The sequence below is a fragment of the Salmo trutta genome, chromosome 2, assembly GCF_901001165.1.
Source record: "Salmo trutta chromosome 2, fSalTru1.1, whole genome shotgun sequence".
Classification (NCBI taxonomy): domain Eukaryota; kingdom Metazoa; phylum Chordata; class Actinopteri; order Salmoniformes; family Salmonidae; genus Salmo; species Salmo trutta.
This window is the reverse complement of record NC_042958.1, coordinates 37,742,194-37,768,371: the sequence shown is the minus strand read 5'-3', so window position 1 is coordinate 37,768,371 and position 26,178 is coordinate 37,742,194. Positions and strand designations below refer to the sequence as shown.

The window sequence follows — 26,178 nt, the reverse complement described above, 5'->3', positions numbered from 1 at the left end:
GGCTAGCCTGTCCCGGTGCAGTGCCACCTTTCTCCCCCTGGAAGGAAGCTGCACCCGGTACACAACCTCCCCTACCCTCTCCAGGACGCTGCAGGGCCCCACCCAGTGACTGTCCAACTTGGGGCATCTGCCTTTTTTCCTTAGGGGGCTATAGACCCAGACCACCTCCCCAGCCACAAAGTGCCTTCCTCGGGTGTGCACGTCATAGTTCCTCTTCTGCCTCACACCTGCATTCACCAGCTGCTCTCTGGCGAAATTGTGGGCTGTCTCCAGGCGGTCCTGGAGTCTCCGGGCATACTCCGGCCCCGGGGGAACATGAGGGCTATCCAGGGGCCGACCAAACGCCATCTCCGCAGGGGTGCGGATCTCTCTCCCCAGCATGAGGAGGGCAGGCGTGCAGGAGGTGGAGTCTTGGACAGCGGAACGGCATGCCATGAGGACCATAGGCAGGTGCTTGTCCCAGTCACGCTGGTGTTTGGCAGAGACGATGGCCAGCTGCTGTCCAAGCGTTTTGTTGAAGCGCTCCACAAGGCCATCACTTTGAGGATGGAGAGGAGTAGTGCGGGTCTTGTGCATACCCAGCCTCTCGCACATGGTGGCGAACACACGGGACTCAAAGTTTCTGCCTTGGTCGCTGTGGATGGACTCCGCAGCTCCAAACCTGCTGAACATCCCCGCTGTCAGGGCGTCGACGATGGTCTCTGCCTCCTGGTCAGGCAGAGCATAGGCCTCAGGCCATTTTGTGAAATAGTCCATAGCCGTGAGCACCCAGCGGTTTCCACTGTCTGTGGTGGGGAACGGCCCAACTACATCCACTCCCACCCTCTCCATGGGAGCCCCCAATGGGAACTGTTGGAGCTGAGCATGAGAGCGGCCTGGGGGGCCCTTTCTCGCTGTGCAGTTGTCACAGCGGCGGCAAAAGTCCTCCACATCCCTCTTGTGCTGCCCCCAGTAAAAGCCCTGACGGAGGCGGCGGAGTGTTTTTGTGACCCCAAAGTGTCCAGTCCCCACCCCCCCATGAGTACTCTGGAGCACAGCCTCCCGCAATGCTTTTGGGACCACCACCTGCCACCTCTCCTCTCCCGTAGCTGACTCCTTCCATGCCCGCTGTAGCACGCCATCAGTCAGCCGCAGTCTCTCAAACTTTGACCACAACCCTTTGGTCGCGAGTGAGAGCGCTGTCACCTCTTCCCATGGTGGCCTCACCTGTGCCTCTACCCACTGTAGCACTGGCTGTAGGTCTGTGTCCCGTCCCTGCTGCTGCCCCCATTCAGCCACGTCGACAGTCTGCAGCTCACAGCAGACAGGGCCGCTCACCCGACACACTGTGGCACAGACCCCCTCCTCTGCACTCAGCGCTCTCTCCCGTCCCTCTCTCCGTTCACAGTGGCGGCAGCCATCTGCAGTACAGGGCCGACGGGACATAGCGTCGGCGTTGGAGTGGCGTGCCCCTGCCCTGTGCACCACTGTGAAGTCATACGGCTGAAGCTCCTCCAACCAGCGTGCCACCTGCCCCTCTGGTTCTCTGAACGACATGAGCCACTGGAGAGCAGAGTGGTCAGTCCTCACAGTAAATGGCAGGCCACCCAGGTAGTACTTGAAGTGTTTGATGGAAGCCACAACAGCCAAGAGCTCCCGCCGGGTGACACTGTAGCGGCGCTCATGTTTGTTAAATGTTCTGCTGAAGTACGCCACCACTCTCTCCCCCTCTGGCCCCACCTGGGCCAGCACCCCACCCATGCCCACATTGCTCGCGTCTGTGTCCAGGATAAAGGGCAAGGTGAGGTCAGGGGGGGCGAGCACAGGGGCCTCGATCAGTGCACATTTGAGGGTGTTGAAGGCCTCCTCACACTCCCCTGTCCAAGTGAAGGCCTTGTCCTTCGGCAGCAGGTGGTTCAGGGGAGCAGCGACGCTTGAGAAGCCCCGTACAAACCTCCTGTAGTACGAGGCCAGGCCCAGGAAGCTCTTCAGCTGACGCTGGTCGGTGGGGGTGGGCCAGTCCCGGACAGCCCCCACCTTGTCCTCCATGGTGCTGATCCCCTCCTTCCCCACTCGGTGGCCCAGGAAGGACACCTCTCTCTCCTCATGAAGTGGCACTTCTCGGGGTGGAGCTTCAGACCTGCGGCAGCCACCCGCTCCAGCACACTCCGTAGCGCCACCAGAGCTGACTGGAAGGAGCTGCCATGGGCCAGGATGTCATCGAGGTATACCAGACACTGCTGTCGGGGGATGCCATCCAGCACCCTGTCCATCAAACGCTCAAAAGTAGCTGGAGCGTTGCACAGGCCGAAGCACAGGACCTTGAACTGCCAGTGTCCTCTGTTAGTGGAGAACGCAGTTTTGGCTCTGGCCTCTGGGGAGAGGGGCATCTGCCAGTAGCCACTGCGGAGGTCTAGTGAGGAGAACCAGGAGGACCCCCTAACCAGGTCCAGCGACTCATCGATACGTGGTATGGGGTATGAGTCCTTCCTGGTTACCTCATTCAGCCGCCTGTAGTCCGCACAGAACCTCAGCTTGCCCCCCTTCTTAGGAACCATGACAACCGGCGCCGCCCAGGGGCTGTCTGAGGGCTCGATGAAGTCTGCCCGCTGCATCTCCAACACAGCCTTGTCTGCCGCCTCCTGGCGTGCCAGCGGGATACGGCGGGGACGCATCTTGATGGGTCGAGCATCACCTGTGTCGATCTCATGCTGCACCAGATGAGTCTGACCCACCTCTCCCTCACTCAGCGCAAAGCTGTCTCTGAATTCAAACAGCAACTGCCACAACCGTTCCTGCTGCTCAGGGTCAAGACCAACACAGTTCCTCCCCCATATCTCCCTCACTGCAGACAGTGTCCTCTCCTCTCCCATCTGGGGTAGCTGGACTGGGGGGGTGCGGCCCGGGCTCACGGAGGGCTGTGTCGCGGGGGTAGCTGGGGGAATGTAACACACAGCCGTAGGTGACAGGGGGACTGGAGAAAAGTCACACACAGATGTGGGGGAGGGGGGGCAGCCATGAGTCTCTGCTGCTTTAACTGTTGGAGTAAAGGGTTTGTTGGGTTGAGTGTATGTGATATTAGGGGGGGCCATGGTGACTGCAGGCCCTCCCTGGAAGCTCAGTGTGCCCCCATTTAGGTCTAACTGGCAGCCTGTGCTCCTAAGAAAGTCCAACCCCAGGATACAAGGGTCCTGCACAGCCGCCACCCACACGGGATGACGCACAGTCCTGCCCCCTACTGTCAGAGTCATTATTCCCTTCCCTTTCATGGGTGCCAGCTCACCTGTGACTGTGCGGAGCTGCACAGTTGTGGGCTCACACTGAATCCAACCTGGTACAATATCTGGCCTCACCAGGGTTACTGTGGACCCAGTGTCCACCAGGGCAGAGCAGGGCACCCCCTCCACAGTGACAGGGACATGACAAAAGTCCCCAACACAGGTCCGGCCCACCACGACAACAGGCTCCGTCCGCTTGCCCACGTCTGCTTCTGGGGGAAGTGGAGCCTTGCTTCCCCGTCTGGGCCGGTGGGCTCCTCCTGAAGAAGATGGTGGTGGTTGGGATAGAAAGCCAGGGGTCCGCACTACCCGGTCAATGCGGACCCCGAGCCGTTTCCCTGAGCTCCGGGGAACTTGGGGCAATCTCGGCGCAGATGGCCTGTCTGGCCACAACCCCAGCAGACCCGGGGACCACGGCGTGTGTTTCGTTCCACCTGTAGCGACACAGCACGAATCAGTTCTGTCATATCAGCCACGCACGCAGGCTTTTCCGGGCTGCTCTGCCCCCCAGCTCTCCCAGAGGGTCTGCCTCCCTGCGCCCCCACCAAAGACCCAGCTGAAGCACCAGCCCACACCAGCTCCCTCTCCAAAGCCATCTCCAAGGCTATCTGCAATGACTCAGGATGAGCCAGCTGGGTCTGTATGCGCAGCTCCGTAGGAGAAAGCGCCTGTATGAACTGGTCCCGTGCTAGCTCGCTCTGCACGTAGGGGGGCATGTGAGCATATGCCCGCCGAGAGAGGCTCTCAATGTCATTAGCTAGCACCCGTAGAGGCTCTCCAGGCTGCCTGCGTCTATTACTCAGTTCGGAGCGCAGCAGCCCGGGCTGTACACACTGTCCATAGCGCCTCCTCAGTGCTCCCACTAAGGCACCATAATCGCGTCTGTCCTCGGGGCTAATCAATAACAAACAGGCCAGAGCATCATCCGTCAGGCATAAAGCCAACTGCAGTGCCCTATCTTCATTCGACCACCCCCTAAAATGAGCTAACAGTTCAAACTGAGCATGAAAAGCTTCCCAATCCGCCTTACCGGAATACTTTGGGGTCTTAACGGATACGGACGCAGCCGGGGGCTGGGCGCCGCCATGTTTGTTTACATTCCGAGCCCCAGATTCCTCGTCCCGCCGCGTCGACGTCACCCCTTCGGTCCGCCCACCAGAATCCGCGCGAAACACGTTAGACGAAGCACTCATGCCCGCTTCAGCCGCCATCACTCTAACGTCCTCCCTCAAGCGGCCTCTGGGATCCGACGCCCTGGCGATCTCCTCAGCCAGATCCTCCGACGTCCATGCACACGCACCTCCTTGGCCATAACCGTCCCCTACCTCCACCGTCACTTTTGGATTCCCTTGAAGCATTTTCAACCCCGTTCTTCACCCACGTTAGCTAGCCACCGAAGTCAGCTAGCTGGCTAACTTTTATACACGTTTTTACTTCTGACACCAGTGTAATGACCTGACTAGATCATGAAGGAACAATTGTCCAGACAGAGGATGGAGTTAACGAATGGACGGTTTATTAACACAACTTAACACAGGCTACTGTTTGGCCGTAGCCCACGCCAAATAAATGAAAGGTACCCTACAAACGAACCGTGACCTTCTCTTGTGAAGCCCAGACGTAAGAGAGGGAACAATGGCTAAAACCCGGTCTTAACTTCCAATGCTCCATCCCCCTGCCCAACCCCCCTTCACGCCACTCCGCCAACCACCAGGCTGCCCGGTATCCGAACATTCCAGGCATTCCCGTGATTGGCAGATAGCAAGTTGATTGGCATGACCCCGCGAACACTGGTAAGTACGACACAACCCACTAATAGCCTAACACATAACCCACAACTGTCTGTGCGGGTCGCTACAATATGTAATGTCCCTCAGTCGAGCAGTGAATTTATAACACAGATTCGACCACAAAGACCAGGGAGGTTTTCCAATACCTCGCAAAGGGAACCTATTGGTAGATGGGTAAAATAACGAAACTGAATATTTCTGAGTATAGTGAGGTTATTAATTACACTTTGGATGGTGTATCAATACACTCAATCACTACAAATGAACAGGTATCCTTCCTAACTCAGTTGCCAGATAGGAAGGAAACCCCGCAGGGATTTCACTATGAGGCCAATGATGACTTTAAAACAGTTAGAGTTTGATACCTGTGATAGGCGTATGGATCAACTGAGGATGGATCAACAACACTGTAGTTACTCCACAATAATAACCTCAATGAGTGAAAAGAAGGAAGCCTGTACAGAATAAAACTATTCTAAAACATGCATCCTGTTCTCAACAAGGCACTAAAGTAAAACTGCAAAAAATATGGCAAAGAAATTAACTTTATGTCCTGAATATGTTTGAGGCAAGTCGAACATAACACATTACTGAGTACCACTCTCCATATTTTCAAGCATGGTGGTGGCTGCATTATGTTATGGGTATGCTTGTCATCGGCAAGGACTCAGGAGCTTTTTTAGGGTAAAAAGAAACGTAATAGAGCTAAGCACAGGCAAAATCCTATTGGAAAACCTGGCTTTACAACAGACAGTGGGAGACAAATTCACACTTCAGCAGGACAATAACCTAAATACAAGGCCAAATATACAGAGGAGTTGCTTACCAAGGCAACATTGAATGTTCCTGAGTGGTATAGTTACAGTTTTTACTTAAATTTGCTTGAAAATCTATGGCAAGACTTGAAAACGGCTGTCTAGCAATGATCAACGGACCAACTTGACAGAGCTTGAAGAATAAAAAATATATAATATGCAATAATATTGTACAATCCAGGTGTGCAAAGCTCTTTGAGGCTTACCCAGAAAGACTCACAGCTGTAACCACTACCAAAGGTGATTCTAACATGTATTGACTCAGGGGTGTGAATACTTATGTAAATAAGATATTTCTGTATTTCCTTTTTAATACATTTGCTAAAATATCTAAAAACATGTTTTCACTTTGTCATTATGGGGTATTGTCTGTAGATGGGTTCAGTTGGTAGAGCATGGCGCTTGCAATGCCAGGGTTGTGGGTTCGATTCCCACGGGGGACCAGTACGAAAATTTATGCACTCCTAACTAAGTCACTTTGGATAAGAGCCTCTGCTAAATGGCTCAAATGTTAAAAAAATCTATATTTTTTTAACTACCCAAGTTCCTTTAATTAAGAGGAATTTCTGATAATCAGTCACTATAACGCGAGGAAAAGAAAAGAAACATGACATCTGACAAAAGCAAAAATAGTAGAAACACAGAAAAATAGATTGGGAAGGCAAAGAGGAATCTTGTCCCTGATGTTCTCTACCTAGCTCAGTATTTAGAGCATATTGATCCATGTCCCTTTATTTTGTTCACACATATTCAAATGTACTTTTGTGATTGTGTGTGTGTGTGTGTGTGTGTGTGTGTACCTTGCTGCCCTCCACATGGCTCTCTTCTCGGCTTCCAGAGCCCGTTTCTCGGAGGGAGAGAGGTCCTTGTCTCCAGCTGGGGCCAGCTCTGGACTCTGCATCCTCAGCCGCTCCTGTTGCCTCCGTTCTGCCTTGGCCGTCCGGATGGGAGCCCCCGACTCTCCAGGGTACACTGGGATCAGACTGGGTGGAGAGGGAGGAACACAACATGTCAAAACACACTGCTAACACGCCACATAACACCTCACACACACTGCAGGAGACTCGGGAGTCACACACACAGAGAAGAGGTGCTGAGTCACTACACACACAAGTTTGGGAGATACATCACCACTGCAAATACTATAATAATCAACACATACATGAATTTGTGATTTAAAATCTATGACATGTTTGGTTGTCTTTACCCAGTCATGGAGTGGGGCCTCTGCTGCTCCAGCCTGAAGCTCTCCTCTAAGGAATTCCTCTGGTAGTCTCCATTACCATCCACTGACGAGGGCCTTTGGGCACAAACATAAATGAGGGAACATTAATTAGCTGAATTTAAAATAAGAAACCTCACACAATATAATCTTCCATTACTCAAAACATAGGCATTTGATAATGATGAGCAATCAATCAAATCTTAATTTAAAGAGCATTTCCTAATAAATTCAAGAGAAAAGGCTGTACCCTGAGCTGCCACAGTAGCTAGGGGGTGTGGTGCTGTAGCTGGGGGGCGTGGCTACAGGCTCCACCTTGTACTCCACCCCGTCCAGCAGCACTTTGCCCGTGGCCTTCAACACTCCCATCTGCTTCACCAGGTCATCCTCCTCCTCGTCATCTTCATCCATCAGGTACTCCCGTGCCCGCTGCTCAAATCTCCTCTCTGGGATTGTAGAAACATAGTTCCATTAGGATTCGATTCATCAGAGCTTATGCTGCGTTCATAACAAGTGGGAAACTCTGAAAATACTACTTGTAAACTGGGAGTGTGTTGGGAAAGTTACCAGAAATGTGCAACCCTAGAAGGGGTTGATGGGTATTTTTTGGGCTTGAAATAAAGGAGCTGGCTGGCACAAACCTTCCTCCTCCCTCATCTTCTTCAGGTCGTCTGCTCCAACCAGGGACACGCGGCCTTTGGGCTTGGTGTCAGGTGTCTGCTGCTTCATGTCGATTTCAAAGTACTTCTGTCTGTCCCTGAAGGAGCGCTGCTCCAGGTTGTCTCTGCCCCCAGGTGATGGAGTCTGTGGGGGAGGGGACCATGGAGGTAGGGTGGTTAGGAAGGTGGAAGAGCAACAGGGCCATGGGGACAGAGGTTGGTTTCAACCTGCCCAATGAAATGTTCAATGGACAAAAGCCAGATCTCACAACAAAGTCCATAAAAATATGATTTTTTAAATAAACTGAAATACTCTGATTTGACCATTTCAATTGAGAATCATCACAGAGTTGTGAAAGTTTTACAGTATATCCAGCACAGTATTCATTGATTGTTAAGCAGGTGGGAAAAACATAAATTAGGCAGTCGAATCACAACCCAACACCAATAGCTACGATTGATTCTGAGGGTGATTTATTGACAGGATCCCACCTCTGACACCAAATGTAGCACCGCCGCCCCTTCTCACTATAAGTAACAGTGATAGAGACACTGCCATCACCACCAAAGCAAAGGAAACCACAGTCCGATCTGAGCCCGATTGGGGACATCCATGGTGGAGCAGAGGGGGTACCTTTACAACCATGTCCATGGAGGCTCTGGAGAGGCGTGGCACTGCTGCCAGACTCATATAGTCCCGACAGTCAGAGGAGAGGGAGGGTCGGGGAGAGACGGGGGCTGCCTGACCCATACCCATTCCTCCGTCCCCCTCTACCTCATCCTCAAACACCTCGTTGTTCAGCTCAGGCTGAAAGAACCACATGTACAGAAGTCGTCTCGTCACCGAAGTGTCAGCCAAATGGGACATGACCAACAGCCAATTTGTCACTTTAAGCAGGTTTTATCGGCACTTTTTCAATGTCTTCTAATTAACATTAACACATACTGACCTGCGTTGCCATTCAAACTCATTTGATATCACACAGACAACAAAAAACACACTTATGACCATTAATGCTGTGCCTATAACTTGTATTATAACTGGTGGTACAAATGCTAACCTCTGGAGAAGGGGAAGGCTGATTGAAGTGGACGTTGTTCCTCTGGCCAAACAGATCCTGTTGATAGACACAAAAGAGAATGAGTGAGTGGGAAACAGGAGGCAGCCATTGGAACGGACAGAAAGAAAGACAGTGGAGAGACACAAACACAGAAATAGAATCAGAGATGGAATCTATTTCTATGGACACAAAGCAGGCAAGGTGATGAGAATGGTTGAGATGGGACTTCTCAGCACAGACACAGATGGCTGATGATCAATGATTGCTTTCAGAATGGAAATTGTGAACAGCACGCACCACCAGTACAAAAGCAAAGATTACACACAACTGCATTCCAACACAGTACGGACCACGGTTACAGGCCCAGACGGGGGGGAACAGGCTTTCAGGGTGGGGGGCCTGCGTCAGTCGTGAAAGGGGGGCTGGAGCGACTAAACAGTGATGACGACCATCACAGCATGCTTGCTGGGGCCCATGGGGTGCCTGGGTGGGGCGACCTGCCTACCTGCGGGGGAGTTTCCAGCACGGCCAGCGAGTGAGGCACGGCGGCAAATGCCTTGTATGCCTGCTTGGGGTTCAGGGGGAACTCATCGATTGTGTCGGGGGAGAGGGCACGAGACTGCAGCTGGGGGGTCCATGAAGTGGGAGGAGCCAAAGGGAAGAGAGGAACAAGGAGAGGGGCAGACTATAAGAAAAAACTGAAAAGCTGAAGAAGACAGCGTGATAACAAGGTGGAGAAATGATGATGCAAAGGGGGATGAGGGGATGTGCAAGAGACAGACAGTAGGGGTGGGCAAATGAGGCTGTGCCTGCCTTATTGAAGCTATGGCACTCAGATAATGTCTGTGCAACTCGGCGGCGGTATCATTATATACAGGAACATGGGAGATTGTTGAGATTCAACCCATAGCTGCTTTATAGCAGTTGGATGATGAAGTAGGGTTAGCCCAATCACCAGATGGAATGAAACATTTCAGAACTCCCCTGTGAGCCATTGGTTGGCTCTGGCTACAGTAGTAGCGACTTAGATAAATCTTGCTGAGAATGCAAGTCCACTTTTACGGCGCTTGTCTTAAACAACAGTGCTTTTACAGCGAGTCCCTGTGCGTGAATGAATGCACAGACAGGGACCCAGCACAAACTCCTTGGTAAGTAGCTTCTACAAATAGTAGGAAATAGTTGCGATGAGCATTAATGACACTGCTGTGAGACGGCACCCAGGATGGGGGGGGGGGGGGGGGGGGGTCTTACAAAGGTCTGAGAGTTGATGGGGGTGGGGCCATGCTGGAAGGGATTGGGACTGCTGTGCCCGTCCGGAGTGGCTGGCGAGGTGATCGGCCGCCCGCCACCACGGGAGAGGGGCTGGATGGCACCTGGCCTTGTCTGGAAGGGAAAACCACAACAAAAGACATTAACGTCATAGATTTCAATGCAGGCTATGTCCAAAATTGCACCCTATTCCCTTTTTCTGGGGACTTAGGGTGCAATTTGGGATGGAATAACAGTCTCAGCACGGAGAATGGACTATGAATGTTTACTGTCAATGATGGACAATGAGAGCACAGATCTTGCCCCCATTCATTCTCTATGACTGGATTTAAGGTCAATACCTCATAGGGACTCAGTGGTGAGATATTCTCCTTGGCAGGCAGTGCCGTAGGGGTGAAATGAATGCTTGCCTGAAAAAAGAAATACAGAATAATGCATGGAGTTGACATGACGGCTTACATGACAAGCCACACCCCGATGCTATATTTCAACATAGGTGTAGGGTGAAGTTAAACGCTGTTCCTGGGGAGGGGAAACTGATACTAAATCTGTTCCTAGAGTAAAACTTCAACATACAGGCATGCTCTCTACAGGCGCAAACATGGTTCTCACACAAACATGCACACAAAATGAAAATGGTTTCGCAATTACTACCCTGATTTGAGCGACCCTGACGATGCAAAATGAACACTAGCTCTGAAATCTGGAACACATATGCTCTGAAGCTGAATAACGTGCAGTAGCTCAGAACTAGGGCTGTGACCGACATGGATTTTTGGATGACGGTAATTGGCCAGCCAAATAACCGCTGTCGCCGTAATAACCGTTCTCACTGCATGTGCTGCCATAGAAATAGAATGAATAGAACGGGCATCCCCATTCAAGTCAATAATGGCATAATTGTATTTTATACTTATGTTACCAGGCAAGTTGAATGAGAACACATTCTCATTTATATCACAACCTGGGGAATAGTTACAGGGGAGATGAATGAGCCAATTGGAAGCTGGGGATGATTAGGTGGCCATGATGGTATGAGGGACAGATTGGGAATTTAGCCAGGACACCGGGGTTAACACCCCTACTCTTATGATAACTGTCATGGGATCGTTGGTGACCACAGAGAGTCAGGAAACCCGTTTAACGTCCCATCCGAAAGACGGTACCCTACACAGGGCAGTGCCCTGGGGCATTGGGATATTTTTTAAACCAAAAGGAAAGAGTGCCTCCTATTGGCTCTTTAACACCACTTCCAGCAGCATCTGGTCTCCCATCCAGGGCCCCAGCAGGACCAACCCTACTTAGCTTCAGAGGCAAGCCAGCAGTGGGATTCAGGGTGGTATGCTGCCAGCAATTGGTGGACTGGCAGCCATTGCGAGTATACCCACTACACATAGGAGCAAAGGGAAGTGCACCCATCAATATGTGCTGTGATTTGTTGATTCAACTCAACTGACATCACAAAAAATACATTCCATTGGCGACATCAGTTAACATAATTCTACATTATCATGGAAATGATTTCCTAATACAGGACATTCTGAGTTTACCAGTCAAATTGTCAGGGTTAGCGGTTCCAAGCCTGTTCTATTCATTATAATTCTATGTGCTGCTGCTGGATTGTGGGGGGTGTTGCCTAGGTTACCGAAGACCCATTTGCTACAACACCTTTTTTTACTTCTATATACAATACCAGTCAAAAGTTTGGACACACCTACTCATTCAAGGGTTTTTCTTTATTTTTACTATTTTCTACATTGTAGAATAATAGTGAAGACATCAAAACTACAAAATAACACATATGGAATCATGTAGTAATCAAAAAAGTGTTAAATCAAAATATATTTTATATTTGAGATCCTTCAAAGTAGCCACACTTTGCCTTGATGACAGCTTTGCAGACTCTAGGCATTCTCTCAACCAGCTTCATGAGGTAGTAACCTGGAATGCATTTCAGTTAACAGGTGTGCCTTGTTGAAAGATAATTTGTGGAATTTCTTTCCTTCTTAACGCGTTTGAGCCAATCAGTTGTGTTGTGACAGAAGATAGCCCTATTTGGTAAAAGACCAAGAACAGCTCAAATAAGCAATGAGAAACGACAGTCCATCATTACTTTAAGACATGAAGGTCAGTCAATACGGAAAATTTCAAGAACTTTTAAAGTTTCTTCAAGTGCAATCGCAAAAACCATCGAGCACTATGATGACACTGGCTCTCATTAGGACCGCCACAGGAAATGAAGACCCAGAGTTACTTCTGCTGCAGAGGATAAGTTCATTAGAGTTAACAGCCTCAGAAATCGGCAATTAACTGCACCTCAGATTGCAGCCCAAATAAATGCTTCACAGAGTTCAAGTAACAGACACATCTCAACATCAACTGTTGCTGTCCCCAGTCCACCTGGCCATGCTGCTGCTCCAGTTTCAACTGTTCTGCCTGCGGCTACGGAACCCTGACCTGTTCACCGGACGTGCTTGTTGCACCCTCGACAACTACTCTGATTATTATTATTTGACCATGCTGGTCATTTATGAACATTTTAACATCTTGACCATGTTCTGTTATAATATCCACCCGGCACAGCTAGAAGAGGACTGGCCACCCCTCATAGCCTGGTTCCTCTCTAGGTTTCTTCCTAGGTTTTTGGCCACCGTGCTTCTTTCACATGCATTGCTTGCTGTTTGGGGTTTTAGGCTGGGTTTCTGTACAGCACTTTGAGATTTCAGCTGATATACGAAGGGCTATATAAATAAATTTGATTTGATTTTGATTCAGAGGAGACTGCCTGAATCAGGCATTCATGGCTGAATTGCTGCAAAGAAACCACTACTAAAGGACACCAATAAGAAGAGACTTGCTTGGGCCAAGAAACACGAGCAATGGACATTAGACCGGTGGAAATCTGTCCTTTAGTCTGATGAGTGCAAATTTAAGATACATATTTTTTTTTACAGTTATGACGGTTATTTTATTTTCATGACGGTCTTCATCCATAACCGTCGGTTACGCAGTAATTGTGCCAGCCCTACTCAGAACATATTCCAATACTTGGTAAACACATGTCAACATCATTCTCAATGCAAAGCTCAGGGTTCATTACATATTCCAACAAAGCTAGAATTAAAAGTACAAATGACAAGTAGGGTCCTCAACAATCTCCAAAGCCAGAGTGCATCCCAAATGGCACCCTATTCCCCATGGGCCCTGGTTAAAGGTAGTGCACAATGAAGGGGGACTAGGGTGCCATTTGGGATACACCTAGAATCTACTACCGCATGAAGTAGAGAAAGCATCAGTAATGAGGGGCCATGGCAAGCTCAGCAGTTGCATGTGTTTAAAAAAGTTACACTTGTAGTATAGCTCCGCTGTAGTACAACTCATTATAAACAGCTGACAATAGCAAAGGGCCAGACTCTACCGATTGTCGTCTATGGAAGCTGAGCAGACAAAGCCAGGCCAGAGCAGACCACTTACGAAGCGGGTCTCCCTGCCTGCACACAGGGACCTGGTGGAGGAATGAGCACTGGGCTAGGGAGGGAGGGATGTGAGGGAGGGAAGGAGGAAGAGGATGAACCAGCAGGTATGCTACATTTACCCTCTCTGAAGTGGATTATGTAAAAAGAGAACAGAAATAGGTGCTGTGAAAGCAGAGGTGTCAATGAGGAGACTTTAAAGGAGGATGTGAAAGGAGGGCTGTTGTTGGGGTGGGGTGGACATACCGGTTGTGTGCTCGGTGAGTAGGGGGCGTCTCTAATGGGACTGTCTGTCCTGGGGTGATCAGTGGAGGGCGCCTGAGAATACACACAGACAGAGAGAGCTGTAGCAGCTGTCCCAACTTCCCCCAACTCTACTCTCTGTGGAGTAAGCAGGTTATTATTATTGGTAAGGTTTCAAAATTCCAGATTTCCTGCTTATTCTGGAAATCTTCAGACTAAGATTTCTGGGAAACAGTGGAACTTTTGGGAAAGTTACCAGATTGTTTCTACCCTACTGGTGCAGCAAATAACAGTACACATGTAAAAGTCATTTTTGGACATGAATGCCAAAACATTCAGAAATTAAAGGTGCACAAAGTTGACCCATTTTTCATACCCCACCATACCATGTCTTCATCACTGGAAAATATAAACTGCTGTGATTGATACCATTTAAAAGCTTACAAACAGGGTTGTTAAACTATTTCATAATTTCTGGAAAACAATGTTGCCCTTTAACATCGTACGTCAATTATATAAATGTGTAAACTTCTTTTTTTTAATATTGAAATGATTTAACATAATCTAAGGTTTTGGTGTTGTGCTCGCCATCGGTTGAGACACAGCATGCTCTTGAATACAGGGCGGGTGTCATGTTTTGGCTGATAAGTGGGACTACATTTGAAATTTCAACTGTCAAATGGTACTACAAAGATGGTTGGCGGTCCACATGTCAGAGAATGCGGAACTTGAATGGGAATATCTGTTGAAATCATAGAAACAGAACAGACATGACCATTTAAGTAGACATTCGACGATGGGTGGACATCTTTGTGGTAGTAATTTGAAGTTACAATGTCAATACAATAAACAGTTCAATGGTGTACCAGCTAAATAGCAGTGGTATGAAGGGATAGGTCCAATCTATTCATTCCATTTCTATGATTGAAACGACACCCACCCTGTATTCAAGAACATGTCTCAACCGATGGAGGGACCAACAACAAAAACCTTAGATTATGGAAAATAGGGTCTAAACTACAACATATGAGAATACAAAAAAATAACAGTTTACACGTTTGTAGATAATTGACGTTAACTAATAAAATAGTTTGACAACAGTTTGTAAGCTTTTAAATTATATCAAACTCAACCGTTTATCTTCTCCAGTGAGGAAGACATGGATCTCATGGTATTGTGGGGTATGCAAAATGGGTTCAATTTGACCACATTTATTTTCTGAATGTTTTGGCATTCTTGTTCAAAAAGTCACATTCTGATCACTTCTTCCATAGGAAAATATGTATGGACAGTTTTGTTTAAATCAAAAGGGATGCTGTCAAAAAAGTGATTGAATTCAAATGGATTTACCCCGGACTCATTCATAGCAAGAGATTTCTCCATCTCAATTCCAGCAGTCACATGCTCATGGTTATTTCTTTTCAAAGGGTTAGTGAAGGAGACATCCATCAAAACAGGTGACTTCACACATCTTGGTCATTCAAGTCATCCTGGCTGGCAGTGTTTGTGATTGGCAATGATTATGTCATACAAGCACACAAGTGTGTATCCTTTGCTACAGGGAGGAACTCAATGAAAATAAGGCAGATCAGGTTATAACCCTAACAGTTGTTACAATGGAAAAATCAAACACATAACATACATTCTCCCTTATAACATCTTGGCTGAAACATTTTCTATTGGTGCACAGAAAAAAGGAACTGCTAATCCTACACCAGGCCCCAGTGCCACACACCATGCTGGCTGAAACCCACACGCAGGCAGGCAGGCTGCTTGCCTTGCTGAATAACCAGGGCTGCAGTTTGCCCGCGCTCCCGTAGCCCACAGGAGGCCCTGATAGGATGCGCTCAGAGGGGAGGCACCCCTTGCCCTTGCGATTGGCCACCAGGAAGGGGTTCTCGGTGAAGTTGATTGGCTGGGAGTCCACCAGAACCACCTCCTCGTCTTCACCGGTAGGCAGGGCTTCTTGTCTAGCTGCTTCTTGATTGGAGGCGGTTATCAAGGGACTGGGAGAGTGCTGGGACATGTAGAGGGGCCCTGCCTCTGTGTTCATAATGCAGCAGGACTGAGGTAAAGCATGGGGGTCCACATGGAAGAGGGAGGTGGGGGGCTGCCCCAGGTCAAAACCCAGGGGCTCCAAGGTGAAAGAACATTGGGCCTGCATGGGGGCCTCCATGGGGGCAGTTGCACTGACAGAAGGAGATAACTGAGAGAGCGAGAGAGAAAAAAATGGGGCACAGTGAGACTGAAATGGTAAAAGATGGATAAAGGAAAACTCAAATCTGAAAGGAGAGGGATGCAGATTAAACTCAGAGGGGGAGAGAGAAAACTGAGGAACAAAAAACAGAATAGTAGGTGAAGTCCAGATATGTCCAGAAAGGGGGAAACTCTGAAGTAACTACTTAGAAATTGGGAGCAACGAGTTGTGTGCATTCATGTGCTTTGAACTTGTTGAGAACGGCGAATGGCTAATGGCTAACAAGCTGTGTCAACCATAAACTAAAAGTAAAGCAATCATGCTACTTAGCAAATTATTGTATTCAAAAACTATATTTAAAGTGTTTTTTATAAATAATGTTTTGTTGTTGCATCTATAATGCAGCACAAGCTACATAAAAAGAGATGGAGAGAGATCGCTACATGTTAAGAAATGGGAGACATACTGGAGGACAAGAGGATGGAGACAGATAAATACATAAGAGAGAAATAGGGAGCTGTGTGGAGAAGAGCTAAAATAGACACACAGACCCACAGCACACACAGTCTGGCCAGATCAGAGCATATCACACATAAAACACAAAGTACTGTCACCACTAGTTGCAAAACTTTCCCAAAATCTTCAGGTATTCCAGAAATTCCGGTTGGAGGATTCCCCGATTTCCTGCTTGTTCCCTCCTGATTCAGAATTTCTGGAAAACCAAGGAATTTTGGGAAAGTTATCAAAATGTTTCAACCCTACACACATCTCAAATGCCTACCGTCCAGTTCGTACGCAAAACTTCTCTAACGTTGAAGGGATTTGAGTGTATAATGGAGGAGCGGAGCCCACGTTCCTTTAATCTGTGAAGGAGGAGCTCGGCAGATCAATAAGTTTCTTGATTCCCATCATACCAGAAGCATTAAATGGTTGTCTATCCCTCTTGTTAGGCTCACATTACCAGAACAGCCTGCCCTGCCTGGGCCTGCCTGCCTGCCTGGGCCTGGGCCTGCCTGGGCCTGCCCTGCCTGGGCCTGCCCTGCCTGGGCCCCAGCCTGAAATAACTCACACTATCAGTACAGTTAGACAGCACTAGACTCTTAGGCTTCAGTCCACTCCTTACACTGCGAATCAGGCCTCAATACACTCTACATATGAGATAGGAGAGAGTTCATTAAAGAAGCACAACGTGACAAGATACAATACCGCACACAACTGTGGATACGGTCCTGGGATAATACCCAACAAAACCTTGGATAAGAAATTAACTTGATGCAGTAAAACAAATATTCTTCAACCAAGTGACACAGCAGAAGATTAAGTCACAGAGTGTTCCACTGGGACCAGGTTGGATTTGAACTCAAAAGTGCCAAAAATGCTAGGGCTTAAAGTGGGACGAGGCTTAGTGTCTTCAGAACTACATTGTTCTACACTGACCGTGCATTCCAAAACACGGCCTTGACATGTCGTGACAATCCAAATAGTGTCACTAAGAATACATGCAGTCATGAACTGTGACACATTGTAGTGTTGGTGGCAGACATGGCGGTTAAATGTGGCATATAGTACAGAGGGCAGTGGGGTGCAGGGTTTCCATTAGGAAAATGTGTCGCCTGACAACATGACCAGGAAGATTTAAATTTACCAGCTATTTGAGAAATGTACCAGACCCATATGCATTGGGTGCGTAACCCATTAAAATGGCTTCCACCCTAGGTGCTCAGAATGACAGAAATCACATTTAAACTCACCAAAAAAAAGAAACATCCTCTCGCTGTCAACTGCGTTTATTTTCAGCAAACTTAACATGTGTAAATATTTGTATGAACATAACAAGATTCAACAACTGAGACATAAACTGAACAAGTTCCACAGACATGTGACTAAGAGAAATTGAATAATGTGTCCCTGAACAAAGGGGGTTAAAATCAAAAGTAACAGTCAGTATCTGGTGTGGCCACCAGCTGCATTAAGTACTGCAGTGCATCTCCTCATGGACTGCACCAGATTTGCCAGTTCTTGCTGTGAGATGTTACCCCACTCTTCCACCAAGGCACCTGCAGGTTCCCGGACATTTCTGGGAGGAATGGCCCTAGCCCTCACCCTCCGATCCAACAGGTTCCAGACGTGCTCAATGGGATTGAGATCCGGGCTCTTCGCTGGCCATGGCAGAACACTGAAATCACACACAGAACGAGCAGTATGGCTGGTGGCATTGTCATGCTGGAGGGTCATGTCAGGATGAGCCTGCAGGAAGGGTACCACATGAGCGAGGAGGATGTCTTCCCTGTAACGCACAGCATTGAGATTGCCTGCAATGACAACAAGCTCAGTCTGATGATGCTGTGACACACCGCCCCAGACCATGACGGACCCTCCACCTCCAAATCGGTCCCGCTCCAGAGTACAGGCCTCGGTGTAACGCTCATTCCTTCGACGATAAACGTGAATCCGACCATAAACCCACTGTGAAACAAAACTGCGACTCGTCAGTAAAGAGCACTTTTTGCCAGTCCTGTCTGGTCCAGCGACGGTGGGTTTGTGCCCATAGGCGACGTTGTTGCCGGTGATGTCTGGTGAGGACCTGCCTTTACAACAGGCCTACAAGCCCTCAGTCCAGCCTCTCTCAGCCTATTGCAGACAGTCTGAGCACTGATGGAGGGATTGTGCATTCCTGGTGTAATTCGGGCAGTTGTTGTTGCCATCCTGTACCATGCCCACAGGTGTGATGTTCAGATGTACTAACCCTGTGCAGGTGTTGTTACACGTGGTCTGCCGCTGCGAGGACGATCAGCTGTCCGTCCTGTCTCCCTGTAGCGCTGTCTTAGGCGTCTCACAGTACAGACATTGCAATTTATTGCCCTGGTCACATCCGCAGTCCTCATGCCTCCTTGCTGCATGCCTAAGGCACGTTTACGCAGATGAGCAGGGACCCTGGGCATCTTTCTTTTGGTGTTTTTAGAGTCAGTAGAAAGGCCTCTTTAGTGTCCTAAGTTTTCATAACTGTGACCTTAATTGCCTACCGTCTGTAAGCTGTTAGTGTCTTAACGACCGTGCCACAGGTGCATGTTCATTAATTGTTTATGGTTCATTGAACAAGCATGGGAAACAGTGTTTAAATCCTTTACAATGAAGATCTGTGAAGTTATTTGAACATTTACGAATTACCTTTGAAAGACAGATTCCTGAAAATGGGAAGTTTCTTTTTTGCTGAGTTTAGATTATGGTAATTCATCTTAACAGAACATGCAACTCCTGTAATGAAGCAGCTAATTAAACCTAATTTTCAAACATTTTCCAAAATGCAATTCGCGAGCGGTTTTCTTAAGTGACAGAGATGAAAATCTGTTAGAAACTTAGAAAGAGGGGGAATCTAAAGATGCAACAACTAGGATGGGCTGCTATATGACTAGGGTTGTGCCTTTGGCTTCTGGACAACGAAAGAAAGTTGATATGAAAAACAATAGAACAGGAGAGAAATGCTGGTTTCAATGGCATTTGAGGAAGTCTTTATAAAATAATTGCCTCCACATTTCTATGGTGGGATTTTGCCTAGGCTACTTTGAAGCAAGGTCATTTTTATTTATTTTATTTGACCTTTAAGAACAAATTCTTATTTTCAATGACGGCCTAGGAACAGTGGGTTAACTGCCTTGTTCAGCGGCAGAACGACAGATTTTTACCTTGTCAGCTCGGGGATTTGATCTTGCAACCTTTCAGTTGCTAGTCCAACGCTCTAACCACTAGGCTACCTGCCGCCCAAGGCATGCCTCATAATATATGAAGTTAAACGATCAGGTTTCAAACAATTAAATAATTGTTTTCAAAATGCATACTGCCTCCAGCTCACATTGTAAAGTGGTGGGTGATGTGCTGATAGGCAACGATAGGCAGGCTATAAACTTACCAGTTGAGAAATAATAAATAAAGAGTAGCTTTGTTTTTAACATGTAATTGTGGTTACATTTGTTGCGCAATGACTGGGCATCAGCACATCTCTCCAGCAGCAACGAGCTGAGAAGCTGCAGCAGCAACTCTAGCATTGTCTGACAAGTGATATTCCCCTCAAAATAGGCGTGTGCGATAAATAACAAAAATACACACGCCCCAATTTCATAGCAAATTGTTTTGGCTGATAAGCATGACTATCAAATGTATTTCCATCAACTGATATTTCCATCCGTGAATATACAGCATTATTTTGAAGTCAATTTGGCTGGCAACAATTTTATTTATCGGCTTTTCATTATTTATTTTTTAAGCCGTCAATTCCTGGCTAACGGAAATCCTGGTGGGGTGGTATGTGAACCAGTACCCTTTTGGCACAGGCTCAGAAGACTAGAGGACAGCTGGGCTAGGGCTGGAGGCCTGAGGGAGGACGGGAGGTGCAAGAAAGACTATCAACATCCCAACAAGGTGAGACTAACTTTACCCAGACGGCCTGGGTGAAGGGTGGAGCATCACAACACACCCCTGCTTACCGCTCACTTCTCATGCCAAGAAGCATGTTTCTTCATATGACTAGCTACATACCTTAGATACTATGATACATACCATAACATGACCAAACTTCAGCTGTCAGAATATCGCAGATAAACACTATGATACTTAAAAAAAAAACTATAATAGGCAGGGATTAAAATTATCGCAAAAAATGTACATCCAACATCTTTCGACGGGAAAAATCTCATGGAGTCATGACAAGAACCACTGGTAATCTTTCTGGGTACACAGGTCATGGAACCCAGGGGTCCTCAATCTAACTCTAATGCATAGCCATAATGCAAGAACAGCTGCAGGCAAAATATATAAGTTAAGCGCTCCCAGAAAAGCCCCATGGCCTAGTACTAGAGTTTATAAGTCTAACCACTGTTGCATTAAGATTAAATAAATAGCTAAGAGAACACAAATAGCTCAAAATACAATAAAGTCCCCTACTACAAACTAAGCTAGGGAAAAAACTACAATACTGACACAAATTGTAGCCTCTCCTATACATGCATCTATGCAAGACCCTAAAACGGTGACAGGTATGAGAGCGGCCTAATGTCTTTATGTCAGCTCATAAATCCTTGGTAATTTACATCTTTAGCAAAAATGGCTGCTGTTCACACATGTAGCTAGACTATAGAATTGACACAATGACGGTAGAATACATTAATACATAAATGAAGGAAGGTAACATGCAAGAAAGACAGAGAAGAGCCGAGCCCAGCCCAGTTGCCCCCGTCTGGCGCTGTCCCTATACTCACTGTAGGCTGTTGGGACCAGGGGTGCAGTAGCTCCAAACTCTTCCAGGGACACTGACTGACTGACTGATAGAGCCCACACATTGGAACACTCCCCCTCCCTCTCGCCTGCACCCCTCCCACTCCCCTCCTGAGTTTAAAATAACGGCCAGCTGTCCCCCTTACCCCCCTCCTCCAATCAGTCCAGCGACTTCGGTGCTTTTTACTGAAACAGGTACCAACCATTTTGGCTGCATCATTTCTCTTCTATTTCCCTCCTTGTCTTCAAGCCAAGGTAGACGATCCATTAACATGGCGTGCATGATGATACAAATGGATCTTGTTTTGGAATGTAGCATCTCATCATATCACAGAAGTGAATGGAATGGTTCCATTCCATTGTAGAGGCAATCTATTCTTTGGGCCCAAGGCGTTGGTGAGGAAGGCAGGAGTCAGGGTTGTGGGGGGGGGGGTCACATTCTCCCCCTGGCCTCCAGAGGCACCTGCTTGGCCTCCGCTCACAGAGGGTTTCCCGGGAGATAAACAGGGTGGATTCCACAGGGAGGTCTATTCTGGGCCCAAAGGGACCATTTCCAAGATAGTCAGCAGACAATTCCAGGCATTTCACAGCCTTAGTCAGGGTTCACAGGTCTTATAAGAGGTCTACTATAAGAGGTCTACTATAAGAGGTCTACTATAAGAGGTCTACTATAAGAGGTCTACTATAAGAGGTCTACTATAAGAGGTCTATTATAAGAGGTCTACTATAAGAGGTCTACTATAAGAGGTCTACTATAAGAGGTCTATTATAAGAGTTACCTCACATCATTTCACCATAATCATCAATGGGGGTTGTGTTGCCTTCCAAGTAAACTAATACCTTTATTTCTTACTTACCCTGTTGACCTTCTGCAGAGCGGTGGTGGGCAGTGCGGCCAGCGTCCGGTAGTCCAGTTTCAGAGGCCCAGTGCCCAGGTTCTGAAGGAAAGGGGAAGAGGGTGGCGTGTCAGACATAGTGGGGAAAAACTACTTCCCTCTCATACTACTCTCATGTGTCACTCTGTAAAGAAGCAACTTCATCATTACATAAATATGCATTGAAGCGCAACAGGTTGCAGAACATTTCAGAGGTTATAGTAAAATCCTCTGGACTGGAGCTGTCCACCTCTCTGACAGGGAGGACTCTGAGGCCCAGGGGGTATCGGTCTCACCTCGGTCTCCTCTTCTAGCAGGCGAGCATCCTCCTCACGCTCCAAGCGCATGCGCTCCTTCACAGAGACGGGGGAGGGGAGGAAAGGGAGGACACCCAGCCAAACACATAATGGAAAATAGGGGATGAAATGAATGCAGGTGAAATGGGATAAAAGACAAACAAGATGGAGGAATGAAGTGGAGGTGGGTTGAGGGGAGATTGATTGGTGTATGGACCCAGACATTATGAGGGAAGGGTGGGGGCAGGCAGAGAAAGGGTAGAAGAAAAGAGAGAGAAAGGATAGAACCCACACATTAGAAAAGTGCTCTGTTTATTTGCCACAGTAGCAGAAAAAGCATGCGAGGTAGGATCGGCTCCATAGTCTCACTCACCACCTTCTCCATCTCTTCTCTCTCCCACTGGGACGTCTCTCGCACCATCTCCACCTCCTAGGAAATAGACTTTAGGTCAAATGTTTCATATTAAAAGTAATCTACTCCGTTTTTCCCCTGTGTTTAGTGTGAGAGTCTGTGTGTGTGTGTGAGAGTGTGTGAGAGTGAGTGAGTGAGTGAGAGAGTGTGAGTGAGTGAGAGAGTGAGAGTGTGAGAGTGTGAGAGAGAGAGAGAGAGTGAGAGAGAGAGTGAGAGAGTGAGAGAGAGTGAGAGAGAGAGAGTGAGTGTGTAGTTGAAACATATGCTTTTTTGATGTTTTTTCACTTTGCACTAACAGCTTTTGTTATTCTTTCGAGCATGGATTAAATTAAGTATATTTTAGCATCGCGGCCTCGTTGGGTTGAGCGCGAGTACCAACGTAATTCTACAGACAGGTTTTTCTCCCACGCTCCGGACACCATCCACTGAAGCCTGAGCGCAGACCCTCACACTGGGTTTGTGTCATAATATCCTCACCTTCTGTAGGATGTCCATCTCCTCGGGACTCAGGTCTCGGTCTATAGAGGAGATGCTCTCCATGCTGTTCTTACGCACGATGCCTGCTGCAAACGGATTGGCAATGATGCCCGGTGACGCCTGAGATTAAACAAAAGCGCACAATTAACACGGCATCCGTTTTGGATCTGACTCTGTATCAAAGGGTGATTTCAACCCGGAATGGATGTTAATCAGTTTCCCTCACCTCTATAGCGGCAGCGTTGCCAGGGTCGAAGCCGTCACACACCAGCATGACCAGGGTGTCTCCCACGGCGCGGAGCACGCATACAGCCTCCGTGTGGGTCATGCCCAGCAGGCTGTGGTTACTCACCTCCAAGATCCGCATTCCCACAAGCAGACGGCCATCCCTGGCCGCCGCACCGCTGGAGCTCACCTACAGGGGGTGATGCAGGGATGGGGAGTTAAGAGGAGTCAATATATCAAAGGTCGTCAATCATTGACCGTATTCCAAGGGGGATAGAATGACACGGTGGGTTCCAGGTACCTTGGATATGAAAATGCCCTCATCGGTGGCGTCGAAGGGGTTGCCAGCGTGGCCCTTGGCACCGCCGCGTATGCTGATGCCCAGCTTTTCTCCAGGCTGCTTCTGGATCACTATCTCCTGTATTGGGACACAAAGATCAGGAGATGGGACTGGTTGGGGTGTGTGTGTGTGTGTGTGTGTGTGTGTGTGTGTGTGTGTGTGTGAGAGAGAGAGAAGGGACAGAAGCTGTGTGTGCATGTATGTAGGTCTACTGTGTAGGCCTATTTCCGTGTACACATGCGTGTTTAAAAGACGTCACCTCCATCCCGGGAGGCGAGGGGTCCCTGCGCACCAGCATGCGGATCTCCTGCTTGTTGGAGAGCAGGGCTCTAACAGCCTCCTGGTGGGTGGCGTGGCGCAGGTCGATGGTGTTCACCTCCAGTATCCTGTCCCCCACCCGCAGCCCACTCTGACACGCCAAGCCATGGGGGATCACCTAGCACAGGCAGGCGAGGGTGAAATACACAAACCCGGGAAAATGAGAGAGGGAGTGAGCGCGACCGAGAGAGACAGAGCGCGACAGAGAGATGAAGCCTTTTGAATGAGAAAGAGAGAAAGAGAACGAGAGAGAGAGCAAGAGAGAAACCTTAGAGATGAAGACACCAGGCTCATTAATGCCAAACGGGTGACTGGCGTGATCACTGCCTCCCACGATGCTCAGTCCCAGGGGGCCGCCCGCTTTCACCAACACCACTTCCTGTCAGGAGAGGAAGTGAAGCTACAGTGTTGTTTCATTTGAGGGACATGGTTCTACGATATGGGCTCTACAAATACAGTATCGGGAAACATGAGAGGAATTCAGGAAAACATCAGTGTCCCAACAGGCAAATACCAAAAACACTCAATCTTTAAGTCAATAACTTCTATTAGACAAGGAACACAAGCTATCCATGGATCTACTATATCTACTTGAAGACAGGTATGAGATAAGACATTGGCCTAAGCTCTTAGTCAATGGAACAGACTCCAGGTCTTGCTGCATTTCACTGGGCCCAACTACACCATCCTAGCATAATAAACCTGTGTCAGGACTAAGCATTCGGACCTTGCACCATCTTTTCTTGAGCTGTAGAGCATTCCAGATAAAAGCCAAATGTAAAGGCATTAACACTAAAGTTAATCTGAAGCTTGAATGCTCCATCATGGTAACTTACCACTATCCCCATAACATAGTAATATACCATTTTCCCACCCACTTCCCTCCCTCCCTTCGTCTCACCTCGATGGGGTATTCGTCCTCCAGCGGCTGGCTCAGGTGGTTCCCGTGGGGCAAGAGGCTCGAGTCATCGTTGCCCTCTTCCTGGTCGGGTGAGTCAGAGGGCTCTGGAGGTGGGGGGGAGTGGGCGCGGGCACGGGACAGGCCCGGGGAGCCCCCTGCGGTGCCCGGCTCGGCCTGGTCACGCTCCACCAGGAGAGCAATGGTGGGAGAGGTGCCGGTAAGCAGCGCTACTGCCTGGTCATGCCTGGCCTCTGTCATGTCTACACCATTGATCTGGATCGAACGGCACAACCAATGAGTGCAGGCGTCAGTAGGCTGACTGACTAACCACAGCGTGCGACACTCAGGACTAGAGGTTCAGTGAGGGCAGAGAGCAATGTGTTTGGGGGTTGGAACCGGTTCAGGGAACACAACAGAAAACCGGAAAAATAATGACATTTTTTGAAGAACAGAACCAAGAACGAAAGTGATATATACTGTTCTGGAAAATAACTTATTTTAAAAGCACAGGTTAATAACTTTATTTTACATTCCAGGCATATTGTCCAGTGTGCCAAAAATAATAAAAAATTATAAAAAAGCCCTCACTGTCACTCAAACTTATTTCAATGTCTACCTGCCAGCTGAAAATCTTTGCCAGTATGTGTGTGTGTGTGTGTGTGTGTGTGTGTGTGTGTGTGTGTGTGTGTGTGCGCGTGTGTGTGTGTGTGTGTGTGTATGTAGGCTACCCTGCCTCCCCCCCCTCCGAAGCATGCATAGTCTACTGTAGCTACTGACGTTACAGCCGTGATTAATAAATTAAATAGAGAACAATGGATTAATTAGAGAACAATGGATTCACTTTTTATATGCTAGTTAAGGATAGTATAGTTATCAAGTTTCACATTGGGATTTATTAACTACAAAAAGGTAAGACGTGTTCTCATTTTGGTGTTGCTAGCTTGTTAGCTAGCTCTCGATATCTCTAGGCAGTATTATGTGTAATGTAATGGAACTGAGAGTCATGATCAAGGGCTAGCTCTGGTCTAGCTCTAGATAACTCTAGGCAGTATTATGTGTAATGTAATGGAACTGAGAGTC

The 26,178-nt window shown here is 48.1% G+C and overlaps 1 protein-coding gene across 4 annotated transcripts in view; it reads right to left on the bottom strand.

Moving 5' to 3' along the window:
- Positions 1-26,178, bottom strand: part of LOC115154908 (protein scribble homolog) — a 134,250-nt gene that overhangs the window by 17,480 nt on the left and 90,592 nt on the right. The window contains exons 21-40 of one of the 4 annotated variants that reach the window (XM_029701641.1): positions 25,099-25,371; positions 24,466-24,576; positions 24,139-24,315; positions 23,841-23,957; positions 23,541-23,729; positions 23,315-23,434; positions 22,799-22,855; positions 22,426-22,482; positions 22,112-22,192; positions 13,793-13,864; positions 13,548-13,601; positions 10,415-10,483; positions 10,056-10,187; positions 9,310-9,429; positions 8,805-8,861; positions 8,378-8,551; positions 7,726-7,888; positions 7,335-7,530; positions 7,070-7,162; positions 6,663-6,845 (exon numbers count right to left, since the gene is read on the bottom strand). In XM_029701641.1, coding sequence (XP_029557501.1) covers positions 6,663-6,845; positions 7,070-7,162; positions 7,335-7,530; positions 7,726-7,888; positions 8,378-8,551; positions 8,805-8,861; positions 9,310-9,429; positions 10,056-10,187; positions 10,415-10,483; positions 13,548-13,601; positions 13,793-13,864; positions 22,112-22,192; positions 22,426-22,482; positions 22,799-22,855; positions 23,315-23,434; positions 23,541-23,729; positions 23,841-23,957; positions 24,139-24,315; positions 24,466-24,576; positions 25,099-25,371 — 2,495 coding nt within the window. The remainder of the gene's footprint in view (positions 1-6,662; positions 6,846-7,069; positions 7,163-7,334; positions 7,531-7,725; positions 7,889-8,377; positions 8,552-8,804; positions 8,862-9,309; positions 9,430-10,055; positions 10,188-10,414; positions 10,484-13,547; positions 13,602-13,792; positions 13,865-22,111; positions 22,193-22,425; positions 22,483-22,798; positions 22,856-23,314; positions 23,435-23,540; positions 23,730-23,840; positions 23,958-24,138; positions 24,316-24,465; positions 24,577-25,098; positions 25,372-26,178) is intronic. The other 3 variants (XM_029701619.1, XM_029701627.1, XM_029701634.1) reach the window with 3 other exon arrangements.